This window comes from Hyperolius riggenbachi, chromosome 9 (genome assembly GCF_040937935.1).
Source record: "Hyperolius riggenbachi isolate aHypRig1 chromosome 9, aHypRig1.pri, whole genome shotgun sequence".
Classification (NCBI taxonomy): domain Eukaryota; kingdom Metazoa; phylum Chordata; class Amphibia; order Anura; family Hyperoliidae; genus Hyperolius; species Hyperolius riggenbachi.
In genome coordinates, this window is record NC_090654.1 from 73,142,559 (window position 1) to 73,158,556 (window position 15,998).

A 15,998-nucleotide genomic window follows, 5' to 3' on the forward strand; every position below is an offset into this window, starting at 1 on the left:
TGCTGTGACTCCCTGTATTGGTCCCTGTGTAGTGTCCCCATTATAGTGGTCCTTGCACTGTATCCCCTATATCCAGGGCTGGTTGTAGACTTTTTGCTGCCTGAAGCAAACTTGTGAGGACGCCCACCCAATTTGGAATGATGATACAGCACTCGAAAACGTTCACCCTCAGTATAGGTAGTCCTCCAGGTATAGGTGCCCCCTGTATAGGGTAGCCAGCTATAGTTGCCCCCAGTCGGGGTAGTATAGTTGCCCCAAGTATAGGTAGCTAGTATAGTTGCCCCCAGTATAGGTAGTATAGTTGCCCCAGCATAGGCAGGTAGCTAGTATAGTTGCCCCAGTAGAGGTAATATACTTGCCCTAGTATAGGTAGCATAGTTGCCTCAGTATAGGTAGTTAGTACAGATGCCCCAGTATAGGTAGTATAGTTGCCCCAGTATAGATAGCTAGTAGAGTTGCCCCCAGTATAGATAGCTAGTATAGTTGCCCCCGTATAGGTAGTATATTTGCCCTTGTATAGGTTGTATAGTTGCCCCCAGTATAGGTATTATAGTTGCCCCCAGTATAGATAGCTAGTATAGATGCCCCCAGTATAGGTAGTATACTTGTCCCTGTATAGGTAGCTTAGTTGCCCCCAGTATAGTTAGTATAGTTGTCCCTGTATAGATAAGTAGTATAATTGCCCCCATATAAACAGCTAGTATAGTTGCCCCCAGTAAAGGTAGTATAGTTGCCCCTGTATAGGTAGCTTACTTGCCCCAGTATAGATAGCTAGTATAGTTCTCCCTAAACCAGCGGCGACCGACTTCTGCATGCATCAGGACGGCCCCAGCACTTCCTGCATAATTGATGGGCCAGTTAAAAAAGACAGCAACAGGCAACAGGAAGAACTCTTTCAGGAATAGGTGCATTGGGCCATATCCTATTAACTTTTCTCCTGAGTTTTCTCCAAGTAAATATTTTCAAACCTTATCAATAAAATACTTTAAGACTCCCACCAAGCAAGAAATTACTCAAAATAAGTTTAATATTAGAGGTGTAGCGAACGGTTCGCCGGCGAACGGTTCCAGGCGAACTTAGGGGGTTCGCGTTCGCCTGCACCAGGCGAACTTTTGCGGAAGTTCGATTCACCCCATAATGCACTATGAGGGTCAACTTTGACCCTCTGCATCACAGTCAGCAGGCACATTGTAGCCATTCAGGCTACACAAAGCCCTGGAGCCCCACCCCCCCTTATATAAGGCAGGGTCCGGCGGCCATTAGCCTCACTCGTGTGCCTGCTAGAGAGAGGAAAGGGACAGCTGCTACAGACTTTTTCTCCTAGGGACAGATGAGTTAGGTTCTAGGCTGCTTTGCTTGCTCCTGACTGATTATTATTGCTTTTAAAGCACCCAGCAACAGCTCTTTTCAGAGCTCAACCTGTACATTTTTTTTTTCTGTGTGTCAAACTGACACTTTTGTTGCATGCCCAGCCTTGCTAATTGATATTGTGTGTGCCACTGCCAGCAGCCCAGCACATTCAGTGACTACCTGTGTGTGTGACAGGGAGCTGCACATTGTACTACCCAGTACTGCATATACCCCAGTACCTGTTGTGTTTACTTAACCCACCTCATCACTGCATATACCTAGCTTTGTGTTGAGTGAACCCAGCTCACTGCATCTAACTACCCAGTACCTGTTGTGTTTACTTAACCCACCTCACCACTGCATATACCCAGGGCCGGATTTGTACTTCTTACCGCCCAAGGCCGACTATTACCAGCCGCCCCAACCGAAACCGTATCCTACCACCTCTCTCCACACACACCCAAAACACTTTGGGCCGATGGTGTCCACTATTGCGGCTAATGCCGAGGTCTCCATGGCAACGTGAAGTGAATCAATCACGTCACATGGGGGAACTGGTCAATCAAGCGATCTACAGGTGATGGGTGTGGTGGGAGCCGTCCACCACACACACATAGTCAAAAGTGGCTCACAATTGGACATTGGGTGGGGTCAGCAACACGTAAAAGTGAGTCCTGTACCCACTGCTGTCTCCAGGGTAACTGGCCATCAATAATTAAGAAATGGGTACTGTAAGAGGCTGCTTTCTGTATTCTGTACTATTTGCTGGTGCTGCCCCTGGTCCTTTCATCCCCCACACCAAGTGTGTGGGACCCGGCCTTCTGTAACTTCTGTAACTGCCTGCAGCTGCTAATCATTGGACAAGGTCTGGCTTTTTGCTAGTCACACACTGTTCACAAACGTTTGGTTAATGGACTGCAGCTGCCGGTAGCACAGCACAGGCAGATGCCAGCTGGTACTAATAGTGCAGTTATCCTGATCACTTTCATTTGTTTGGACACTTGCAAATAATGCCCTGCAAATAATGGCCACTGTCTGCAGGCCGCCCCTTGTTTATCTGGTGCCCTAGGCCATGGCCTATGCGGCCTTGCCAGAAATCCGGCCATGCATATACCTAGCGTTGTGTTGAGTGAACCCAGCTCACTGCATCTGACTACCTGTTGTGTTGAGTGAGAACCCACCTCAGTCACTGCATCTTAAGTACCTTTACTGTTGAGTGAACCCAGCTCACTGCATCTAACTACCTAGTACCTGTTTTTTTACTTAACCCACCTCATCACTGCATATACCTAGCGTTGTGTTGAGTGAACCCAGCTCACTGCATCTAACTACCTGTTGTGTTGAGTGAGAACCCACCTCACTGCATCTTAAGTACCTTTACTGTTGAGTGAACCCAGCTCACTGCATCTAACTACCCAGTACCTGTTGTGTTTACTTAACCAACCTCATCACTGCATATACCTAGCGTTGTGTTGAGTGAACCCAGCTCACTGCATCTACCTACCTGTTGTGTTGAGTGAGAACCCACCTGGCCACCTCACTGCATCTAACTACCTGTTGTGTTGAGTGAGAACCCACCTCACTGCATCTTAAGTACCTTTACTGTTGAGTGAACCCAGCTCACTGCATCTAACTACCTGTTGTGTTGAGTGTGAACCCACCTGGCCACCTCGCTGCATCTAACTACCTGTTGTGTTGAGTGAGAACCCACCTCACTGCATCTTAAGTACCTTTACTGTTGAGTGAACCCAGCTCACTGCATCTAACTACCCAGTACCTGTTGTGTTTACTTAACCCACCTCATCACTGCATATACCTAGCGTTGTGTTGAGTGAACCCAGCTCACTGCATCTACCTACCTGTTGTGTTGAGTGTGAACCCACCTGGCCACCTCGCTGCATCTAACTACCTGTTGTGTTGAGTGAGAACCCACCTCAGTCACTGCATCTTAAGTACCTTTACTGTTGAGTGAACCCAGCTCACTGCATCTAACTACCCAGTACCTGTTGTGTTTACTTAACCCACCTCATCACTGCATATACCTAGCGTTGTGTTGAGTGAAACCAGCTCACTGCATCTAACTACCTGTTGTGTTGAGTGTGAACCCACCTGGCCACCTCACTGCATCTAACTACCTGCTGTGTTGAGTGAGAACCCACCTCAGTCACTGCATCTTAAGTACCTTTACTGTTGAGTGAACCCAGCTCTAGGGATGCTCAAATTCGGCTTCGGGAGATATCCGGATTTTTGCTATCCGGATATCTCCCAGTAATGCTGTGCGGGCTGGGCGGGGTGGTCTAGCTTACCTCTCTGACGTCGTCTTCGGTCGTCCCTCAGCGCCTCCCACGATGCGCTCCAAGCGGCGGTCACCTGATTACAAACACTTCCTCCTTCCGGGTTGAAGGAGGAAGTGTTTGTAATCACGTGACGCGCATGGAGCGCATCGTGGGAGGCGCTGAGGGACGACCGAAGAAGACGTCAGAGAGGTAAGCTTGACCCCCCCGCCCAGCCCGCACAGCATTACTGGGAGATATCCGGATAGCAAAAATCCGGATATCTCCCGAAGCCGAATTTGAGCATCCCTACCCAGCTCACTGCATCTAACTACCCAGTACCTTAACCCACCTCATCACTGCATATACCTAGCGTTGTGTTGAGTGAAACCAGCTCACTGCATCTAACTACCTGTTGTGTTGAGTGTGAACCCACCTGGCCACCTCACTGCATCTAACTACCTGTTGTGTTGAGTGAGAACCCACCTCAGTCACTGCATCTTAAGTACCTTTACTGTTGAGTGAACCCAGCTCACTGCATCTAACTACCCAGTACCTGTTGTGTTTACTTAACCCACCTCATCACTGCATATACCTAGCGTTGTGTTGAGTGAACCCAGCTCACTGCATCTAACTACCTGTTGTGTTGAGTGTGAACCCACCTGGCCACCTCACTGCATCTAACTACCTGTTGTGTTGAGTGTGAACCCACCTGGCCACCTCACTGCATCTAACTACCTGTTGTGTTGAGTGTGAACCCACCTGGCCACCTCGCTGCATCTAACTACCTGTTGTGTTGAGTGAGAACCCACCTCACTGCATCTTAAGTACCTTTACTGTTGAGTGAACCCAGCTCACTGCATCTAACTACCTGTTGTGTTGAGTGTGAACCCACCTGGCCACCTCGCTGCATCTAACTACCTGTTGTGTTGAGTGAGAACCCACCTCACTGCATCTTAAGTACCTTTACTGTTCAGTGAACCCAGCTCACTGCATCTAACTACCTGTTGTGTTGAGTGAGAACCCACCTCACTGCATCTTAAGTACCTTTACTGTTCAGTGAACCCAGCTCACTGCATCTAACTACCTGTTGTGTTGAGTGAGAACCCACCTCACTGCATATAGCTAGCATACCCCCGAGATGGACAAAATGGACAAACCAGGTAGAGGAAGAGGTAGAGGCAGACCCAGAGGAAGGCCACCAGGCACCGGCAGGTCTGTGGCTGTGTGAGGTGGTGTTGCTGTGATTTTGTGCGGACCTGCCCCAAAATACAGTGCTCAGAAGAAGGCACGTGCCATCACTTCCCAAAATCGTGAGGAGGTGATTGAGTATTTAACACAGAACACCTCATCTCCCGCAGCCACCAGCGCTACAACAAGCACCACATCCGCTGCATTTGACACTTCGCAGGAGTTATTTGGTGGTGGTGGTGAAATCACTGATTCCCAGCCACTACTGCAACAACAACAAGAAGGCGCAGGTACACCACCTCCTACGTCTGAGTTAGGTGGCGATAGTATGGACGTAACGTGTGTGGATGGGGATGATGGTGGACCACCTGAAGTTGGTGCACTTGAGGAGGTGTCTGAGGAAAGCGCAGCTGGCCAGGAGGATTATGACGATTATACGGATACCACATATGTTCCCGGTAGAGGAGATGACCAGGTGGACAGTTCAGAGGAGGAGTCAGAGAGGAGTAGGAGGAGACGACTCCATGATAGAAGCAGAGGGAGCTCGTCCTCAGAAACAGCTGGGGGCAGTGTCTGGCGCCATGTATCACCAGCTATGGCCAGCCAGCCAACATGCCCTTCAACGTCAGCTGCTGATGCCACCCTAGCGCCATCACCCCAGGGGGGTTCAGCGGTTTGGAAATTTTTTCACGTGTGCGTCTCAGATCGGAGCAAAGCCATCTGTTGTCTCTGCCAGCAAAAATTGAACCGTGGAAAGGCCAACTGTCACGTAGGGACAATTGCTTTACGAAGGCACCTGGAGAGAAGGCCCAAACAGCTATGATTGGCAAGAACACCTGAGGAAAAGCAGCACCCCTCAAAAAACAAGCCGCGGAGAACAACCGCGGCAGCCGTCACAGGGGGCTTCTGCTGCTCCACGTTCCCATGGTATTGTTCGTGGCTGGGGGGAGGAAGAATGGATACACTTTTAAACAATTTAAAAATACAATTATCTAAACTTTCAAACAATTTACAAATACAACCATATAAACTTTCAAACAATTTAAAAATACAACCATCTATCATTTTCAAAAAATGTAAAAAAAGGGCAAAAAAACTTGCCCTCCGTAAAACATTCTTGGCAAATGCTTTTGACTTGGTTTGTCTTCCGCTGGCTCAAGGGTTCATCTGACCACAGATGCCTGGTCTGCAAAGCACGGTCAGGGCAGCTACAGCATGGGTCTCAGCAGGCTCCCACTACGGGCCGGAATCCAACCTTCATTGACAATGGCAGACTTGCCCTCCATAACGGATTCCCGTTAAAGGATTTAAAGTTAATTCATTTCAAATACACAGCAGGGCCTCGAAAGTCCACCTCCTGTACTGTTATTTTTGGTCACTACCTCGGGGCGGGCGTGCATGCCTGCCTGCTGCCCTCCTTGGATGTGTAGTGGTAGCCGTTTCTCAGGCTCCACACCGGATTCCATCCCTCATTCCCCGGCCATTACCCGAGGTCACAAATGGCAGACTTGCCCACCTCCATATGATTCTCGTGAAAGGAATGTGGTGTCATCTTTGCCCGCCATAACTGGTTCTCGTTCAAGGATTTAAAGTACATTCATTTCAAATACACAGCAGGGCCTCGAAAGGCCTCCTCCTGTATTGTTATTTTTGGTCACTACCTCGGGGCGGGCGGGCGTGCATGCATGCCTGCCCGCTGCCCTCCTTGGATGTGTAGTGGTAGCCGTTGCTCAAGCTCCACACCGGATTCAAACCCCTCATTCCCCGGCCATTAGCCGGGGTCACAATGGCAGACTTGCCCGCCTCCACAGGATTCTCGGTACTGAACAAGTACACAGCAAGTAGAAAATGTAATTTAAAAACAAAACGTAAGCTTTTTAACAATGCCATGGAAAGTTGAGAAGGAAGTCACACATTACCTGACATCACTGAGTGAGGAAGAGCAATCTCGCCATGTTGCGCAGTAGTCCAGCATGGCCGTCACTACACAAACAGCTGTTTGCGGTGCGTTACACAGTGAGTTTGGTGTGTCAGTGTTAAGCAGTACTCTAATTACACACCCTGATTGATGTATACACATGCAAGATGTTTGAAAGCACGTTAGGCCTGCAATTTAGCATTCAATGTGATTTCTGACCTTAAAACGCTGCTTTGCGTCACATCCAGATTTTTCCCCGGGACTTTTGGCATGTATCCCACTCCGCCATGCCCCCCTCCAGGCAGAGCGGGACAAGGTCCTCCAGCACCCAAGGCTGAGACACCAAAGTGCGCCCCTCCATCCCTCCCACCCCAGCTGTCACACACTGATTGCTATTAGACTAAGAGGCGCCACAGGGCCCACAACCTCCCCAACACCTTAATCTCTAGTTATCTGGCTTGTAGTCACTTCCATGTATCCCCTTTTCTTATTTCTTTCTGCTTCAAACACAATTAGGAATGACAGCTGAATGAATTCTGCGCCCCCTCCTACACTGCACCCTGAGGCTGGAGCCTCTCCAGCCTATGCCTCGGCCCGGCCCTGCCTCCAGGTGTTTGACCCCTTGAAACATCTTTTCCATCACTTTTGTGGCCAGCATAATTTTTTCTATTTTTCAAAGTTCGCCTCCCCATTGAAGTCTATTGCGGTTCGCGAACTTTTCCGCGAACCGAACCTTCCGCAGGAAAATCGGAGGTTCGCGACATCTCTATTTAATATTACCCCTTTACCTACTTTTTTAGTAATCTTTCAATGGCTTAGTACCAAAAATGTGCTTTTCAAGGTGAAAAATTATCTCCTTGGAGAAAACTCAGTTGGAAAGGTAACAGGCTATTGCCCATTGCTTAATTTAAAACATTCTGCCGACACTGAACCAAAATACTAAACTGTTTACTAGAAAATGATTAATTTTGCTAGCATACCAATCATTCACTCACAAAAAAGCAGATGTGAGAAATGGAGGTATGGTAGGTAAAATTCAAGATTAATCTTGCGAAGATTTTCTTCTAAATCTGTCAACATTATGATAGCATGTGCCACTTTCCTAGAGACTGTGTTGGCCAATCTCCCTCTAATGTGAGCAATATGATCTGGAGGTACCCCTTGATGCATACATATTTCTTACAAGAACTCCATCATTGTGTAGAATTGCTTTTCCAGCGTGTCTTGATTCCTTCATATAACAATAGATACTTATCCAGGGAGAGCCGGGACAAGGTCCTTCAGCACCCAAGGCTGAGACAGCAAAGTGCGCCCCTCCATCCCTCCCACCCCAGCCGTTACACACTAATTGCTATTAGACTAAGGGGCGCCCCAGGGCCCTCAACATCCCCAACACCTTAATCTCTAGTTATCTGGCTAGCAGTCACTGCTATGTATGCCCTTTTCTTATTTCTTTGTGCTTCAAACACAAGTGGGAATGACAGCTGAATGAATTGTGCGCCCCCTCCTACACTGCGCCCTGAGGCTGGAGCCTCTTCAGCCTCGGCCCGGCCCTGAGTATAATCATGAATGTGTCTGATGTAATGAATTCCTGCTCCTCACTGAATGGCTGAGGGTTGTTCAGTGTGACAGGCTGAGGCTAAGAAGGGAAACATACCTCACCCCTCTGCAGAAGCTGGTGAAATACAATCTATGATGTACTCACATGTGTTTACAAAGCAAGCTGGATATGATAATGCAGTTTCTAGGAGAAAAAAAAAAGAGTAAAGGAGGAAATGACATCAGGATTGGCTTCAGTCAGAGGCAGTAAAGATGGAAAAGGCTTGAATACGTTTCCTCTTTATTTATTACATAAAATTCACTCACATTAAAATGTGGACAGTACAATACATTTTTTTCCTGGGATAGTATGGCTGTCCCTGCTATTTTAACACACCATATAATGTGTTAGTAAATAGAAGAATTAAAAAGAGATTTCTGCAGCTAAAATAAATTATGTCTTGAAATTAGAAATGAGAGTGAAGTGTATCAGCCCATTTCCACTATCGCGAATTTGCATGCGTTTGCTGCATGCAAATTCGCATAGCCAATACAAGTGGATGGGACTGTTTCCACTTGTCAGGATTTCTGAGCGTTTTCGTCCGTTTGTAAAATTCGCATGGCAGAGCCATCAGAATTCGCATACCGCCATGTGGGTGTATGCGAATTTTCATGTGAATTCGCACACGAATTCGCATGGAATCATTTGAAAAGCAAACAGGCACTGCCATGGTTAAATTTGCATACAGCGTCATTCATGAGAATTCGCATACACCCGCATGCGAAATTCGTATCCGCATGCAAATTTTTCCCGCGGCGATTCACACCTCACAAGTGGAAATGGGCCCTCTGAGTTTCCAGCTCAGTGGATGTTGCTCTTGATGATGCCCAGATTCCACCATCTCCACAGTTCAGACTGCAAAGTGGAGGGCACAGTCTGAATCTGTCTGAGGAGATTACAGCCAATAGCACAGACAGTAAGGCAGGCAATAACCAGTGCTTGTACTACTTGATCAGGTGTTTCTACAGAGATATAAATAAGCTCAGCAGCTACTGTAGGAGGTCTAGGAAAACAATTGTACCTAAACCAAGGTTTATAATCTTGAGTACCTCAGTAGTTTCCTGTTGGAAAACCATGATCTTACAGTTGCTTACCAGCACTTACTTTGAACTCCAAACTCCGCCTTCTCTAACAGTTGGTTTCTTTCTACCCAGGGATGGTCATGAGATGCACATAATTGAGTTGATACACCATTATGGAAATTTTGTATGAACATTTATGCAGCTTGAAAATTAACCAACCATGTTCTGCTGAGGTAAATTTTGATTAGTCCGTTTGCAAGCTGCATAAATTTGCATCAACCTGAAATTATTTGCATCTCATTGACCATCCGCATTTCTGTCATAATACAGAGGTGGAGGGAAATATGGTCTGGCACCCTTTGTTCGGCTCTTCCTGTTCAGTAAGCCAGCACCTATTCAGTAAGGAGTCCTTGGGCTAGACTTCCTAACACTGCTACGGCCTACTGAGCGCCTCCTAGTGGCTGCAGCTCTAACGCTTTGAGTCCAACAGGACAACAGGGCAATTTAAATGTTATCTGTCTTGTGTACTACTTTTCAGGTCATATGGCCACATCTGATTGGTCCACCCCCTGGTTAAATAAGTGGAGAGAGAAAACAACCTGTAGTGCAGCAGTAAGCAGTGATGAACAAATATGGCCGTTGTTGTTTCACCATCATTTTCACAAAAAGGTAATTTTCACATGGATCACAATATTTGCAAGGATATACGGGCATAAGAAAACACATTTCCTCCAAATGCATGGTGGTCTATCTGTATGAGCAAACACATTTTGCACAGATGAGCCTATGTGCGAAAATGTATGGGCATGCATGCAAAACACATTTTCTCCAAATGACTTGAAGCCAATTGGCATAAAAACACATAATAGGCCTTATTCAATTAACTTTTGTCTCCTGAGTTGTCTCCTAGGATATAGCGTTTCATCTTCGGATTAAAATAACTTTAGAGCACTGAAATTTCAAAAGTTTCAAAATGTAGGTGAAAAAGCACTGTTAAAATGTTCTAAATATTTTGCTTAACCACTTTTGCCGTCTGCGGCGCTATATCTATGCCTCGCAGGACTTTAGTAATCACACAGGGGCGCAGATATACGGCCTTCCTTGCAATAGATGCTGTGCGTACTTCCCCGTGTTCCCGTCATTAGGGGAAAGTGTCGGGGCGGCGAGGCGGTCGGATGTGGCATCACCAGCCCGATTTCAGATCAATTTCAGCATAAAATTGATCGGGAATTGGCCTGTGGTGTATGGGCACTGGGCAGCTGACAGATCTCTCTCGCTGATCAGATTTGATTTAGAGAGAGATTTGTCTCTTGGTCGAATCTGCAGTATGATGTATGACTGCCTTAATACTTTACGCCTCTGACCCACACTGAGCATGCATATCAGGTGTTTGAACACACTGACCACATGATTGTTTCCCATATGCAATGAAGACGCTACCGAAGCCAAAAGATCAGCAGGATGCCAAGCAACTGGAATTGCTTAAAGGGCAACTGAAGTGAGAAATATATGGAGGCTGCCATATTTATTTCCTTTCATACAATACCAGTTGCCTGGCAGTCCTGCTGGTCTATTAGGATGCAGTGGTGTCTGAATAATGCCAGAAACAAGCATGAAGCTAATCTTTCAGATCTGACAATAATGTCAGAAACGCCTGATCTGCTGAATGCTTGTTCAGGGTCTATGGCTAAAAGTATTAGAGGCAGAGGACACGAAGTATAGCCAGGCAACTGGTATTGCTTAAAAGGAAATAAATATGGTTGCCTCCCTATCCCTCTTGCTTCAGTTGCCCTTTAAAGCGGACCTGAACTCAGAGCTTCCTCTCTGCTCTAAAAGATAAGCAACATTCTTTAAAGCTAATGGGAATTCCGATGTAAATAAAAAAAAGTCAGATACTCACCTAAGGAGAGGGAAGGCTCGGTCCTAATGAGCCTTCCCTCTCCTCTCCCGGTGCCCTCGGTGCTGCGCTGGCTCCCCCGTTCTCATCCCCCGCCGAGGGGACTTCGGGAGCCGAGTCCTCCCGAAGACAGGCGGCACACACCCAAATGCGTCATAGAGGGCGCATGCGCAGTGTAGAGCGGACCGTCTTCGGGAGCACTCGGGCTCCCGAAGCATTTCGGAAGCCTCCCTTCGGCCGGGAGACATCGGTATTTGACGAAACAGTTGAATACCGCTATGGGGGAGCCAGGACAACAGCGGGGACCGGGAGAGGAGAGGGGATCCTCTATGGGACCCAGAGCCTCCCTCTCCTTAGGTGAGTATCTGACTTTTTTTTTTTAAAACGGGTTCCCATTCACTTTAAAGGAGAACATGTGTTTGTTAGGCCCCCTGCACACTGCAAATCCGATTCACGATTCTGATTTTCCCTGGAACTTATCAAATCAGAATCGGAATCTCTTGTAGTGTGCAAGAGGTCTTACAGCTGATACAAATCCTGCAATAAATCTGCAGTGTGCCTACTTTCTGCTTTCATGGAAGCAGACACATTGGCCCTGATTCACAAAGCGGTGATAACTCAGTTATCACGCCTAAAAGACTTTAGGCGTGATAAGCCGTGCAAAGCTGAGTTATCACCGATTTGTGCTGCTCTTCGCGCGAAGCTCCCGCGCGCAAGGTTTTGCGCGCGTAGCGCACCGTGCTGCGCGCGCAAAGTCCCATAGGGCTCAATGGACGCTGCGCGCTAAGCATGGTACACTGCGCGTGCAGCGCGGTACGCTACGCGTGCAAAACTTTGCGCGCGGGAGATCGCGCGAGTTTCTTCTTATCACGCCTAAACTGAGTTTAGGCGTGATAAAGGGCTTTTCACAGGCGTGCAAACACTTTGCACCGCTTTGTGAATCGAGCCCATTGACATCCTGTGCTTACAAATTAGCTTTGGCAGCTGATCTGCCATGGCAGAGGATATTCGTGAGCTGACACAGTTGAGATATCAAATGACAGTGGTGATTAGTCACAAATGAGGGGGGATTAGACAGGCCACACTCTCTAAATTCATACAGGGTGAATTTCTCTGTTTATCTTCTATCCTGTGCAAGAGTTCAGGTCCACTTTAAAAGAAACTAAGCATGGCAGCCACCATATCCCTCTCACTTACAGGATCACTCTAAGCATTGGCCTCCATCAGCTGTGTTGCCCTGCGATGAGTGTCTTCCATCACGGCGAGAGTAGCCTTCATAGAGTAAATAACATTTGCATTAAAGCGATTTACAATGCGCACTGCACTGCCGCTGCTGTACCGTATATAACAGCTGCATACGGCCAAGCAATTTCATAATTCCAGGCACTTTCTGTAAACCTGTCATTATTTAAAGCAATGTTTACGGTGTGATTCGCAGGAGCGCAGGGCGTTTATCAGGAATCATAGACAGCCAGCAGCACACTCAGGCATACAGTAGCCAGGCCTTCGCTGAATCAAGTAATTTATAACTTTAATATACAAGTGCAGTTCTGCTCTGCCAGCCTGAGCCTTGCGCAGCCCGATGGTAACGCTCCATTCATCGCACTATGTCCACCTCCTGGCAGCTACCAGGCCAGCCTTCTGTCACTGCAGGAGAGATCTTCTCATAGACAAAGTTCACACTCTATCATTTATCTTATTTCAGCACCGGCAGTACCGCGCACCTGCAGACGGTTGTGATGTACGTTCACTTCCGTGACATTGTGCATAAAATGTTGCAGTTGTGACTATACAAAACTTGAGGTTAACTTGATTTTGTGTAATCCATTTGTAAATTACACGCAGCCATCCTAAAATTTTTTTTGCATAACTTGCAAAAAGACATGTGCATGAACCAGAAACCTGCGCAGACTAGCCCAAAATTTTTTTCAAAAAAGACCTTTTTGTTTTTAAGAAAATCTTTTTTTAACCATTACTGCCGCACGGACGTGAGTCTCACACCCATGGCAGGTGCTGCTGTAGCCGCACATCCGTGCAGTCTGCGAGGCTGTGTGCGCGATTGTGCGGGCAGAAATCTGTGATCACGATGGTCCCGGTGACAGGGGGGTTGGTGGCCGTGCTTGTCGGGCGAGAATGATCGCTGTGTTTGTTTAAAAACTGTGATCATTCTCAAATGGTGCCGCCCTGTTCCCTCCCGATCGCTCGTTTCGCTGCTCCCGCCACTGATCGTTAGATGAGTGAATGGGAACAAAGTTCCCATTTATTAATCTCCCCTCTGGGTCCACATGATCGCCGGGATCAATGAGATGAGATTACAAAGTAACACAGGCATGCATAATTCTTATTTAGCATACTCATTGTACGCAATAGGAAATAATGTGCGAAGACATCTTGTGGCCAAATAGTAAAATTACACCTACAGACTTTAGGGACTACATTTTTTTTTAATATATATGTCAAGAGGGTATATTATTATTCAATATAATATTATTCAATTGTAATTCGTGATGGATGTAAAACTAAAAAAATGCACCTTTATTTCCACATAAAATATTGTCACCATACATTGTACTAGGGATATAAATTAAATGTTGCAGTAAAGGGGACAAATGGGCAAATAAATTGTGTGGGTTTTATCCACAGTAGAACAATTTATTTTAACGTTATAATTGCTGAAAACTGAGTAATAATGAATTTGTTTCCATTTTGTTCTTATTATTCCCATTAAAATGCATTTAGAATAAAATAATTCTTGATATAATGTACTACCCAAAGAAAGCGTAATTGGTGGCGGAAAAAACAAGATATAGATCATTTTGATGTGATAAGTAGTGATAAAGTTATTTTGGGAATAAATAGGAAAAGCGCTGAAAATTCCTCTTCTCCATAAGATGAAAGCAACCCGCGGGCTGAAATGGTTTAAAAAAATTCACCGAAAAAATGTTTTTTTAAACTTGGTAAAATGACTTTTTGCTGCAACATTTTAATAAATATATTGAGTTCTGAGTTCTGCATACACATTTTATACATTTTAAAACAAACCCGAGACTTAAAAAAGAGAGAAAGCCACATACGAGCCGGATCATCCACAAGGCAATTCTAGGCAGTTGCCTAGGGCCTAGAGAGAATCTAGGGGCATGGTTGATGGTAGCCCCGACCAAATCTTACTAAAAAAGCCAAATGATCATCAGCAGGTGGCAAAAACCTAGGGCCCAGTTTCATCTTAATGCTTTCCTGACTTACCTTGGTGGAGGGAAGCTTCTGGATGCTCCTGAGGCTTTCCGCGTCCTCCTCAAGACCACTGATCCAGCACTGGGGCACTCTTGAAATTTGCTCCCACTTATGAACAAGCGTGGCAGCTCTGTGCAGGGGCAGGAAGCCTTGCTAGCGCAGAGCCGCTTGGGCTTGGTGGAAAATGTCGAACCTGAGCAGTAGTGTGGTACTGCACAGGTATGTGGTGCCCTGAACCAGTGCAGTGTGTTCGCGCTTATTCTCATGCGAGAGCACGGTCACAAACTTCCAGAGGATCCCAGCGCTGGATCACAGGTTTGCTTTACAATGTATAAAATGTGCATGCGGAACTCAGGATTTATAGAAATTGGACCGCATCAAAATGTCATTTTACTGAGTTTAAAATACATTTTACTTGTAGTTTTTGAGAAAACTAATTAAAAAAATTCCAAGTTCTTTTTTTTGTAGAAAAAAATGTTATTTGTTCCCAAAGAATAAAATTTTGCATTTTTTTTAATTACGCATAATCCCGAAATTACGCAACATAATTACAGTTATCCTCAAATGTAATTAACGCAAATTTGACAGAAATTTCACATTACGATTTTGCATCATAATTGCAAACTTTGATGGAAGATTACAATTCTGTGCAATTCGAGCTCAACACTAGCAGGCAGGGCCAGAGTTCTGATACGGCAGCATAGGCCAGGCCATAGCATAGGTGGGATTGTGTGCATTGGGAGGCTGCTCAGGGATGGAAACTTTAACATTGACCACACTGCTACTTCAGGGAAATCAGTCTATGGCTGCTTTCATATTATCTGTGGGGCGGCGGAAGTCCTCAATCTGACGCGCTTCCAAAATGACGTTACCGCACGTACCTGCGTCGGACCGGAAGTCATGTAAGTTTATGGTGACACAGGGATTTTAAAAATAATGGTAGCAGCGGTGCTGCGACACGGATGCACGAAAAGATCATTTTACAATATGCTTGCTTGCACTTCCGTATACCCGAAGCAGGTAGTGACCGCGAGCAAGTGTCACTTCCTGTTTAGCCGTATGCCAGAAGGGGAATACCGCGTAGCAATGCGGTATTCCCCAAAGCCTGTTTTTGGTGAGGCCTCCACACCGCACAGCTGACGCCGATATACAGTGTGAAGCCAGCCTGAGGAGGGAAGTTGCTGCACGTGGGGGGCTGTATGTAGCATGAGGGACTAATACACATAAAGAGCATTGTGGGGGTATGATTGGCTTATGAATAACGCATACAAGGACACTCACATGGAAAATGTGAGCTACTGCCCATGGGAGGCTGCATATAGAACAGGTATTCTGCTGCACATATGAATGGGGGAGGAGGGGGGGGGGGGGAATAAAGACAGCAGGTTGCTATACTGCTGCTGTTCATAGAGGGGAGGTTCCCAATGGCATTACTACAAATCTCCAGCAATGTTCACACCCCTTCCCTTGCCTAATCCTGGTGACCCTTGCAGCCTGGAGGCCCATCTTACAGGGG

General features: G+C 46.5%; 1 protein-coding gene across 6 annotated transcripts in view; it reads left to right on the plus strand.

Moving 5' to 3' along the window:
- The window catches only part of GRIP2 (glutamate receptor interacting protein 2), a 627,309-nt gene that overhangs the window by 214,460 nt on the left and 396,851 nt on the right, over positions 1-15,998 (plus strand). Inside the window, exon 1 of one of the 6 annotated variants that reach the window (XM_068253052.1) lies at positions 9,924-10,023. The exons of the other annotated variants lie outside the window; for them this stretch is intronic. Within the exon in view, the coding sequence (XP_068109153.1) occupies positions 9,987-10,023 (37 nt within the window). The 5' untranslated portion in view covers positions 9,924-9,986. Of the gene's footprint in view, positions 1-9,923; positions 10,024-15,998 lie in introns of those variants that run through there. 6 annotated transcript variants of the gene reach the window in all.